Source organism: Condylura cristata, unplaced genomic scaffold (genome assembly GCF_000260355.1).
Source record: "Condylura cristata isolate star-nosed mole 26May11 unplaced genomic scaffold, ConCri1.0 scaffold00013, whole genome shotgun sequence".
Classification (NCBI taxonomy): domain Eukaryota; kingdom Metazoa; phylum Chordata; class Mammalia; order Eulipotyphla; family Talpidae; genus Condylura; species Condylura cristata.
In genome coordinates, this window is record NW_004567114.1 from 47,987,645 (window position 1) to 47,998,653 (window position 11,009).

At 37.3% G+C, this 11,009-nt stretch overlaps 2 protein-coding genes across 3 annotated transcripts in view; one reads left to right on the forward strand and one right to left on the reverse strand.

Moving 5' to 3' along the window:
- SRP54 (signal recognition particle 54kDa) overlaps positions 1 to 8,295 on the reverse strand; it is a 43,180-nt gene extending 34,885 nt beyond the window's left edge. Inside the window, exons 1-2 of one of the 2 annotated variants that reach the window (XM_012724619.1) lie at positions 7,718 to 8,295; positions 2,215 to 2,351 (exon numbers count right to left, since the gene is read on the reverse strand). The gene's annotated coding sequence lies outside the window, so the exon portion shown is untranslated. The remainder of the gene's footprint in view (positions 1 to 2,214; positions 2,352 to 7,717) is intronic. The other variant, XM_004681942.2, reaches the window with a different exon arrangement.
- A 33-nt stretch (positions 8,296 to 8,328) lies between these two features.
- LOC101625474 overlaps positions 8,329 to 11,009 on the forward strand; it is a 32,700-nt gene continuing 30,019 nt past the window's right edge. The window contains exon 1 of the mRNA XM_004681944.2: positions 8,329 to 8,520. Coding sequence (XP_004682001.1) covers positions 8,424 to 8,520 — 97 coding nt within the window. The 5' untranslated portion in view covers positions 8,329 to 8,423. The remainder of the gene's footprint in view (positions 8,521 to 11,009) is intronic.

The window sequence follows — 11,009 nt, forward strand, 5'->3', positions numbered from 1 at the left end:
ACCTCTCCTGACTCGCCCACTGCTCCCCTTAACAGTGTATTTCAGTAGATCTGCCTGTTCTGCTCCCCACTCTGTCTCTGGTGAATTCTCTCACCTACCACACCTCTGGCCTGTACCCCAGTTCTGTAAGCATAAAAAAATAATCTTAAAGAAGGAGGACCAAATGTAGGTTAAGTGAACAGGTGAGGGCAGTCAAAGAAATAGGAGGGGAATATAGCTTAGCCCTGGCAAAGATACTCCAGATTGAGCAGTATATTAAACACTATGTGTCCATTTAAATAAAATTTCATCATTTACAACCTAAAAAACTACTAATAGCACTTCATAGTGTTGGGGGGGGGGATGTGCTTACCGTTAAATTTTTGTGATTACATGGTCATTTTCCTTGAAAACAACTACTTCATAGAAAAGATGCAGAATGTATTTCTTAACCCATATACATCATATTAAATTATTATAGCTTAAGTAAATATTTCTAAAGTAAGATATAAAATTCAGATGTTTCAGTTTACCTCCTTTACCAATGTTACCAGTAGCAATATAATCCTAATTATGACACCACAATAAACTTTTTTAGAGATCATGTCATAATCATCCTCTTTTTAAAAAGTTATATTACTTAACTCTTAAAAATAAACCTATCTCCCCACGTTTACTGGCTGTTATGAAAAAACCTTTGTGATGATTTCCAATATACTAAACTTATATAAGTACTTTTTTGCAGCATATTTTTAAAATTTTCATTTTAGTAGTGGAATAGTATCTAATAATACTTTTTATTTATACAGTGCTTCCTCCGAAATTTCAAGGAAAAAACTGGCATTAGAATTTTGTTCAAAATCTCTAGTTCTCAAATCTGGACTGTAAGGGACTCCAAAATTAATATTCTCTCTTTCTCATTCTCTCTCCTCCCCACCCCACTTCTCTTTCCTTCTCCCTCCAACCCTTCCTTCTACTCCTCTCTTCTCTCCCCACTCACCACACTGATCTCTTTGCTGATCTTTTGGTGCTTATACAACACATTTCTACCTCAAGACTTGCCTTTACTATTTACTAACTGGCAGGCTCTTTTCTCTGCTAACAGCATAGTTCCCTCTCTCATCTCCTTCACATAGTTGGACAAATGCCATTTCTCAATGAGGTCTTCCCTGATCACGTTTGAAACTGTAAACCCCCTTCCTTTTCTATTACCAAATACTGATCATTTACATATCTTGTTCATGGTCTCTATACTTCAAATGTAATGTATGGAACATGATGGCAAGAATTTCTGCCTCTTTTGCACTCTCCAATGGACTCATTACATATACTTCAGTTGTATATTTAGTAAGCCTGCATGAATTAATGATGTATTTAAGACCGTAAAGAAAACATAAGACTGAGGAGCAAAGTCATGAGCAGCCTTACATATATTCCCTTAAGACCCCAAACCAAAACAGTGGAAATAATGCAAGAAGAAGAAAATCAATGACCTAGGTAATTGACATTGTTAAATTCATACTCATTTGCCATTACTTATTATAACTTTTCAGAATTCTCTCAGAAAACAATTCCAACAATTCTTAAAAAATAACTTCATCTTATTCCAATATGCACACTAAAATACAAAAAACTTATTTCAATGTTTAATAGGCAACACTGTATCTCACACTGGCATAATTAACAATTCAAGCATACTGATAATTCTTTTAGCTGACTAAGAAGATTTATAGAGGTATATCTGTGTATACTCAAATTTCACAAAAAGGGAATCTCTGTAGGGGGGCTGTATAAAGGATTAGTATATAGCACTTCACACAATCTAACATCTATTATCTCATTTCACCCTCACAACAATTTCATGATATAAAAAGGCCGAGGAATAGAATAAAAATGCAAAATGATTTCCCACAGTCCCTTGGCTATACAGCCTTTGGTGCAAGAGTATGACTACCTTAAACAAGAGTTGAGTATTTCTGTTGGCAAACACTAGGAACAAATTTTGCTCCTACATTACAAGAAATCATTTTGAAAGCAAAGGTGTACATTCCTCTTCAGGTAAGAATAACTAACTACGATGTGCAGAAAGAATCAATAAAGAACAACTGCAACCAGGATGTACAAGACCTGAACATATGTTCTTCTAACAGGTATAGTTGGACAGTGAGGAGATGAAAACAGGCTCGTGTTTGGCTGCCCTAAAAAAAGCAAGCATGGGCCAAGTAGCATACTTACCTGCTGTAGTGTGAGGTACTGGAAAGAGCATGGGTTTTGGAGTCTGACAGACTTGGATTCAAATCCCAGCTCTGTTACATACTGGCTGTGTTACTTTGGGCATGTTACTTAATCTCTCTGAGCCTCACTTTCCTTACCTGCAAAATGGAGATAATACCATTATCAAAGAAATTACCCTGAAGGGATGTTGTGAGGATTAAATGAGACAATAAGTGTTATCCGTCATCAAGTGCCTAACAAATTAACTGTTCACCTTTTTCCCTTACATGAGTAACAACAACTGGCTCTCCCTATAGTATTGTCTGAATGAAGTGTGAATATATTGGACATTTTCTTCAGTGTACATATAATGGAAAATTTCTGAAGTTTTCTGCTAAAGTGTCTGTCCCATTGCCCAGGAACAGCCCCTAAAATCTTTAACATTTAAAGGCAACTAACTGGTTATTATTCAACAGAAGCCAGAGTGTTCAAATAGTGACTTTTCTGTACATAAGAAGTTATAAATATTCCTTCAGGAACTTTGCCTGATTTGAGGTTATATAAACAGATGCAAATGATTACAGATTTCAAATCCCATTATAACAAAATCAAAGCCATACTCAGCAACTAACTTACTGGATCAATATTAAAGAACTAAATGTACTGCACTGAGTAAATATCTTTAGAAAAATTACTTCTATATTACATACTTTTTTATTAACTAATCACTAGCCCATCACCAATTCTTGATAACCTGGTAATAATACTAAGTAATATGTATATATATATTTTAAGTTCTATATAGCATGTGTATTTGTAGTCTGGGACCATAGGAAAATATATTTAGCAAAGTAGTCTACAGGTATTTCTATATAATAAAAGTATTATATTTGAATAAGTAACACAGCTATGTTAATTTTAAGTTTAGGCTGTCTTTTCTTTCTGAGTCTGCTTAGTTCTCCAAGTAAATAAATCACCTGTATGCTGTATAACTGCAAGAGGATGTATGTTTAATGTAAAAATTCAAACATTACAGAAAAATTGAAGATGGAAAATAAAATTTATCTGCCCCCACTTGTTCCTTAACAATCCTTAAGAGTAATTTCATATACATATATTCCTACAGATTTTATTTTTTATACATATAGTGTAGAAAAGGTTTCACAAGAATTATGATTTTGAGGGAAGTAAACAAGTAAGCAGAAATGGAAATTCTCTTATAAACATGCTTATTACAATTGTAATAAAGTAAAAACGAAAATCAACAAGCTATAAACCAGAGACATTCATTCTACAGTGGTGGTGAGGATAACAGGATCAAAACTGGGGTGGGAAGAGCACAAGGGACTAAGGTGATAGTACATAGGTGAACAGTGGTGGGAAGTCCACAGGGGTTGTAACCGAGCCGAAAAAAATGTACAAATTAAAGAATGATGCAAAATATCTATATATAAAACAGAAAATTTTAAAAATAAATAAATATGCTTGTTAATGCTAAAAAGTTTGAATACAGAAAAATTACAAACTGCATATGTTGTATAATTCACATTTTTCTACAAAGAAAAACCCCAAAAATGACATTAGCCACCAGAAAAATATAAATAAAAGGTTCAGTCGGATACCACTTTACCTAAATGTGAAGTGTCAAAAAATGTAAATCTGTCAAAACGACAGGTAATAACAAATGTTGATGGGAATGTATGGAAATGAGAACCCTCACCCACTGCTGGTTGGAATGTAAATGATGCAGTCTCTTGAAACAGTTCAGCAATTCCTCAAAATATTAAACATAGTTGCTATATAATCAAGCAATTCTACTCCTGTGTACATCAGAAAAGACACACATTCACATGAAAACACATACATGAATAATTTGACATTACTCACACAAGCTAAATAGTGAGAACAACCTCAACTAATAACTGGATATAAAAAGAAATTAAGTAGTGATGCATGTAAATCTTGAAAATACTATGATAAGTGAATGAATGAAACCAGTGACAAAAAACCACATACTATATGAAATGCTCAGAAAAGGCAAATCTATAAAGACAGAAAATGTATTAATAGTTCCTTAGGTCTTAGGGAAAAATAAGTGACTGTTAATGGGTATGGGATTGCTTCAAGGAGTGATAAAAATGTTCTAAAATTGATTGTGATAGATGCACAACTCTTTAACTACACTAAAACCAACAGAATTGCCCACTTTAAGTGAATTTATGGTATATGAATTTTATTTCAATAAAATTATTGGAAAGGAACATTTGTCATCACTAGATAGGTAATACACAGTAATTTTCAATTTGTTTTTTACATCTTTTTATAATTTCCAATTTTTTTAGGAGTGACTGAGACTACCACCCTCCCCCTACTCCCCACAGGTCAAAATGAAAATCAAGTATTTTCACACACTCCTTGTGATATAATACTAGAGGTTAAAATGAAGTTGCCACTTGTATTTATCTAGTTATTCATTCATTAAATACCAACCCAGTACTTTAGAAAATGTCCCAGCCTCAGAAAAGTTCTAATCCAAACCAATAAATCATATCGATTTAATGCACATTAAGACTGCCCTATTAACTTCTGAGTATAAATTATGCATCAGACCATCAACTTCTAAGACTTAGTATTGCATCAAAGATATCATTCAATATGTCACAAGTATTGGGAAATTCTCTTTTCATTAAAATAATTCTGTTGTGGGTGGCATCCTTGGAGGTGTAAGAGTTAAAGTCTCAGAACTATCAAACCATCTCCAGCCTCTGTGGCGTAAGTTCAATCTCCAGGCAAGGAGATAACTCACATGGCAAGACCTCTCCTGTCTTGCCTGCTGCTCCCCTCAGCAATGTATTTCAGTAGGTCCACCTGTTTTGCTCCCCATTCTATTTCTGATGAGTCCTCTCACCCCCTACATCTCTGACCTATCTCCAGCTCGTATATGTATAAGTAAAATCAAATAAATCTTTTAAAAAGCAATTGCTTTCAAAGTTTAAACTTATTTTCATATTATAAATAAAACTACTACCACATCTCATAGTTCACCAGGGGAAAAAAAGGGGGGCATATGTTACATGTTCCATTAGCAAGAACGTTAATAACTCAAAAATACTAGAAATCCTTACTTTTTAACGTCAGCTCAATCACAAAAGTATCCGATGTAAACTTGTCACCAAGGAGAAAATTAAAACAAAATCAAAATATTTCCTTTGAATTAATCTGCCCTGAAGTTGAAAAGAACATAGTCTGAAAATATGGAAACAGAGGGATAAGAGGCATATGCTTAAATTACTTAAATAACATTTAGCTAATACCTATAGTCAAAAAATTAAATAATCAAAATCTCCAGGGGCAAGTAACATCAAAAGGTCTGGGGTGGGGGGAGCAGTAGCTTTATCCAAATTTCTGATAAGGACAAAAAAATTACTTATATTTTAGGGAACTTAACGGGTTATATTGGTGTGCAGCCAAGGTTATAATCACTACATAAAGTAATACTCCTCAAAGAAAACAAAGGAATAAATTTCTTTTTTACATTTTAAAAGTTTGAGACAATGTAGCAAACACATTGGATGGTGGAAAAACCTGATGGCAAGAAAAACATAAACATAAATTATACTCCAAAAATCTAGTCTAGTGATATGGGCTTGAAGTAAGGAAGCAGAAAACAAACTGGATAGAAGGGGCTCAAGTTCTCAAGCCAAGGGTTAACCCTTAAAGCAGAATATATCATACCTCGTTATAAAATGGTTGTGAAAAATTAACAAAAAACAGAAGGCAAAATGCCACTGAGGACTCTAATATGAAAAACCATGCTGTTAGCCAATAAACAGAAACCAAAAAGGAAAGCTGACTTGAAAGTTAAGGAGTTAATAGAGAAAAGGTTGAAGAGGACCTGAAGGTTATTTGTAAAGTTGGATGAGCATATTGTTGTGTTGTTATCCTTTTATAATTGAACCTATAAAATACAACTAGAAACAAATGGGTCAATACTCAAAATACACTGGGAACCACTGCTTTTATATACCTTTACATGTATTTTATTATATGTAATAATAGAAAAAAGGATGGTGAAGACAGAAAATTTGGCTTTGAGCCTAATGAATTTGCAGAAAATTAAAGAACTATATAATTCATAAGACAAAGTCCAAAGAAAAAGGGGCATACAAGGATGGAAATCAGGCATGTAGAGAACCATTAAAAGAAAAAAAAAAGCTGTTTATGGTTATCTACTACATCCCAGAGGTAGGGGCAGATTTTCCAGCTAGGTGGAGTTAAAGGGGTAACCTGTTTGGAAGGAGAGTTTGAAGATATTTGCATAGTACCTTGTACTAGCTTAGATAATACTAATTGGTTGTATTAAAAATGAAGGGAAAGAGATTTGAGGAAAATATTTCTCCTCCCCTATGGCATCACCATTGCTATATACCAAGTACTATGTCAAACACTATACCTTATTCTTATGATCATAATAAACTTACTAGGTAACTGAGGCTAGAATGGACTAACAATTTGCTCAGAGTTAGAAATCTCCTAAGGAACAAGAACTCACCTTTGTTCCCACAGCTCTCAACCCTTTAAACTTTTACTAGAGTTTATGGTTACTCATCTTGATATAATGTATATTTGTGTGCCTCTCTCACTCTACTGTTAACTCGTCAACAATAAGGTTTTTATCATTCACTTCTGTATTCCTATAGTTAAGAGTGTAAATACTTTGTAGAATTATGAAGTAGGTTCCATAGCATCAAGTAAGCCAATACAAGAAAGACTTTAAAGAAATGGTCAGTAAGAGTCAAATGCTCCGGAGAAAGCCATCAGTATAGCTTAACTATCATCATTGGCATTGAATTGATTTTGGACTGAACGCCCAGGATATGCAGGACAATGTGTTCAGCACTATGAACACGGAGAAATAAAATCTGGTACACATCAAAATATTTTCGGGGCAAGCAATAACATCTAAATTCTTAATCAAAAGAGCAAAGCAGTCAGGCCTGCAACTGCCTGTATCTAATTTGGTTCCGATAAATCTGAAGGCAACTTAAAAGGCAACACTGCATCTTTTTTTTTTTTTTAAGATTTATTTATTTGTGCAGACAGAACTGGGGTACACGCCAGAGGCTCAGGGGCGGTGAGAGGCTTCACCAGAGACAGAGTGGGGAGCAGAACAGGCAGACCGACGAAGTACACTGCTGAGGGGAGCAGCGGGTGGGTCAGGAGAGGTCTGCCGCGCTATGTGGTCACCTCCGGGGCAAGCGGGAATTGAACTCATGCGGAAGTGGCTTTAGCTTCTTAGTGCAGTGCTTTAACCCGCTGCGCCACCAGGGAGGGCCAAGCTGCATCTTTTAACAAAACTTCTGGAGGAGGACACGAGATGAAAAAGGGTCAGAGGACCTCAATTTCGGTGACAGCCTGTGGCCAGGAGAGTCCGCTCCCACCAGAGTCCCTATACCCCTTAGCAGGCTTGGGGCTGCCCGTGGCTGCCAGTTCGTGGTCCGGTCAGGAAAAAACAGACTCTTACCTCAAAAGGCACCGCTACCGCCGTGGCCCAAAGGGGCCGGGGATTCCCTCGCCAAGCCCCACGCCGCGGGCGAAAACCGAGGAGAGCCGGGATCAGACCGACAGGCGCGACGCCACAGCTGAACAGCGGCCCCGCTTCCTGAACTATATAAAGTAGGGTCCCAGCGCCCAGCACCGCGACGCCAACTCCCACCAGCTGGAAGACCGACGACTGCCACCGAACCTTCCGCCCAATGAGGAAACGTCACCACTCAGTAGAGTCCAGCCTTTCACGAAGAGGGCGCACTTCCGCTTCCGGGGCACCGGCCGCGTTCCTCAGCGCTTCCACCAGCTTTATTGTGTTGTTTCTTTGCTTAGACCCGATTTTACTATTTGTTTTCAGTCGTCAGATAACAGCGGCAGCAACGTCAATGGTAAAATAGAAGGCTTTCTAGGAATGCCACCTCAGGAGAGAAGTCCGGCTTCCAGGAGGCACCTGAAGAAGGGATGACAAGTTGGAGGACCCAGTTGAAAGGCGAATAATGAGAGATGGGGGAGTGGGCAGCAATAGGTTGTGAGAGGGTTCTCGGGCGCACGTGAGAGCTCTCCAAAGGGGCGGGGCCTGGGGCTTCCGCTGCCAAGGGAGGCGGGGTTCTACCGTGGGTCCGGCCCAACTCTACCTGCGCGTGCGCAATGCGAGCTTTTCTCGGCGTAGTTTCGGTACCAACATGGAATTCTGCGCGGCACGGCAAGCGGTAATGCAGTTGCTCCGTACGGTGGCTCCGGCCCACCTCCCAGCGCTGCTCGAGTGGATGCGAACTACCCGTAAGCGACCACAGCCAGATGCAGGCGGTTGGGGCAAGAATATGTTATGGGCGGTGACTTTGGGGACTTAAAACTGGGTGAGGCCTTCCATGGGGGTCTCTGTACTGTCTCTTGTTCTCCAACGGGGCGTATATCTGACCTTGAGAGGTTCGAACTCTTGGGATTGGATGCAGGAATATCGTTCTGGGTTATGATCGTGCTGCAGACTTAAAAGACAAACCTCTCGATCCTTCTTGTGCCTATTCCCTTTTATGAAAGAAAAGGGGGGAGGGTAGCTCTCCCCCCATTACTCCACCAACTTGCGATGACCAATAGGATAGTAGTACCTGGAAAAGCACCTTGCAAGAGAAGTTTAAGCTATAAAGCTTTTACCCTGGAGCTGGAGCTAAAATCACCTGTAGCTGTTGCGTTTTTTTTTTTCCTCAATTGTAAAATGGATCAATCAATTTAATAGCCGTTTTTTCCAGGGGAGATCAAAAATGGAGGAAAGATTTTTATTTTAAACCGTTAACAAAATTAATTATAGTAATAAAAAACGCAAGTCAGACTCGAGGAAATGTAATTAGGTCGAGTATTGAATACCTTGCCAAATCTCTTTGACAAAATTAAGCCTGGGGAACCTTAAGAAATAGGATATTCCTTGTTGGGTAGCTATGAAAAACTGCACTCTGCCTTTAAAACGGTAAATCTTGTTTCCAACGGTTATTTTCATCTAGACTCATGACTTGAAATATTCACATTTGCTAATGACTTCCAGTTTTAAGATTTCCCAATCCTGGCTGTCCTAGAATTATCTCTGTGACATTAGAGTCAATCAGTAGGTTTGGGTGCCAAACTAAAATTAACCTGGAAATTAGAGGAGACCAAACACCTTATTTACATAAGATTCAAGACTGGATTTTCCAAAATACACTGAGTTCCTGTCCTGTCATTAAACCCTGTTATGGCAGTTTTGTTCTTCATATCCCAGTTGTATCAGTTTCTATTTTTTTGATAAACTTTCTTAAGCGCAAGATTATTTATTCCAAACATATTGCCTACAGTAATGGCACTTAACAGCCTGGTTCTGACAATTGTACAATTACTGAAATAACCTCAGCCTTGAGATTTCAGCTTTGTGCAGTCATATGTTAAATAAATTTCCAATTTTAGAGGCAGCAATTGAGTTACTATTATTCACAATTAGGAAGACTTAAAAAGTTGTTTTGGATGATACCTTTGTAAGCAAGAATCGGTATCACTGACTAAATAACTTACTTTTAAAAAGCACTTTATGTGCTTTTCTCCAGTAGGCCATGTAGTAGGGGAGGTCAAACAATTTAGAAAACAGCTTGTGTTTCTGAAAAGTGTTTATTACTAGATGAGTGTTTTAAGAGTGCCACAAATTAAAAGTGAATTTTATATAACATTTTAAAAATACTTTATTATTTTTAGGTGGTAAAATATATTTACATAGAAGTTACCATTTAAACACTTTTAAATGTACAGTTCAATTGCATTAAGTACATTTACAGTATATAACCATCACCATCATTCATTTCTAAAAATCTTTTCATCTTCCCAGACTGCAACAGAATATACCTATTTATTAAATGATTCTAAATGCTGTACAAAGTATAAAGTTATATCTAGTACTGTCACTAGCATAACATCTTATTTGTGTAACTTTTATTTAGATCTTTATAATTATAGTGTTCTTTAAATTTTTATTCCACTCAGTAGACTAATAAGAGAATGGTTGGTGTTTAGAATGACTTTGCTAACAGGTAAAATCACAGTAATTTTAAATATACAAAAGGAAGAATGTTGGCCTCAATGTCTAATATAAAACTAAAAATGTGGAAAAAATAAAATAGCCTAGATTTTAGCTTGGTGCAGCTTAGGCCAGAGTTCTAGTAAACAAATAAGCTCAGATATAGGTGCTTTTCACCCCTGAAAAACAAAGCACACAGGATAATACATGAAAAATAATATTACAGCAGGACTTCATCTCATTGATTGTGATCATTTTCTTCTGTTTTCCTAAATGTGTATGAAGTGGGCTCTTGATCTATATTTTAAAGTATAGGAGAGTGCAGTCCAGTAGGTAAAGTAAGCTAAGAGCCAGAACTGTAAGTGGGACCCCCAGAAGCATAAAAAATACACTGGGAACAGCTATCTGTTAACAAATGTTATTCTGAAGCCTCTGAATTTTTCTGGGAATATACAAAAACAAATGATATAAACGAACTCATACCAGTTTCTCTTAAGAATCAGAGAATTAACAAAATTCTGACGAAATTACTTAAACACTTGAAGTATAGTTTTGTTGTTTAAAAAAAGTGCTGTACTGCTGAGAATCTAAAGCCGCTTCCTCATGAGTTCGATTCCCGCCTGCCCCGGAGGTGACTACATGGCGTGGCAGACCTCTCCTGACCCTCCCGCTGCTCCCCTCAGCAGTGTACTCCGTCAATCTGCCTGTTCTGTTCCCCACTCTGTCTCTGGTGAAG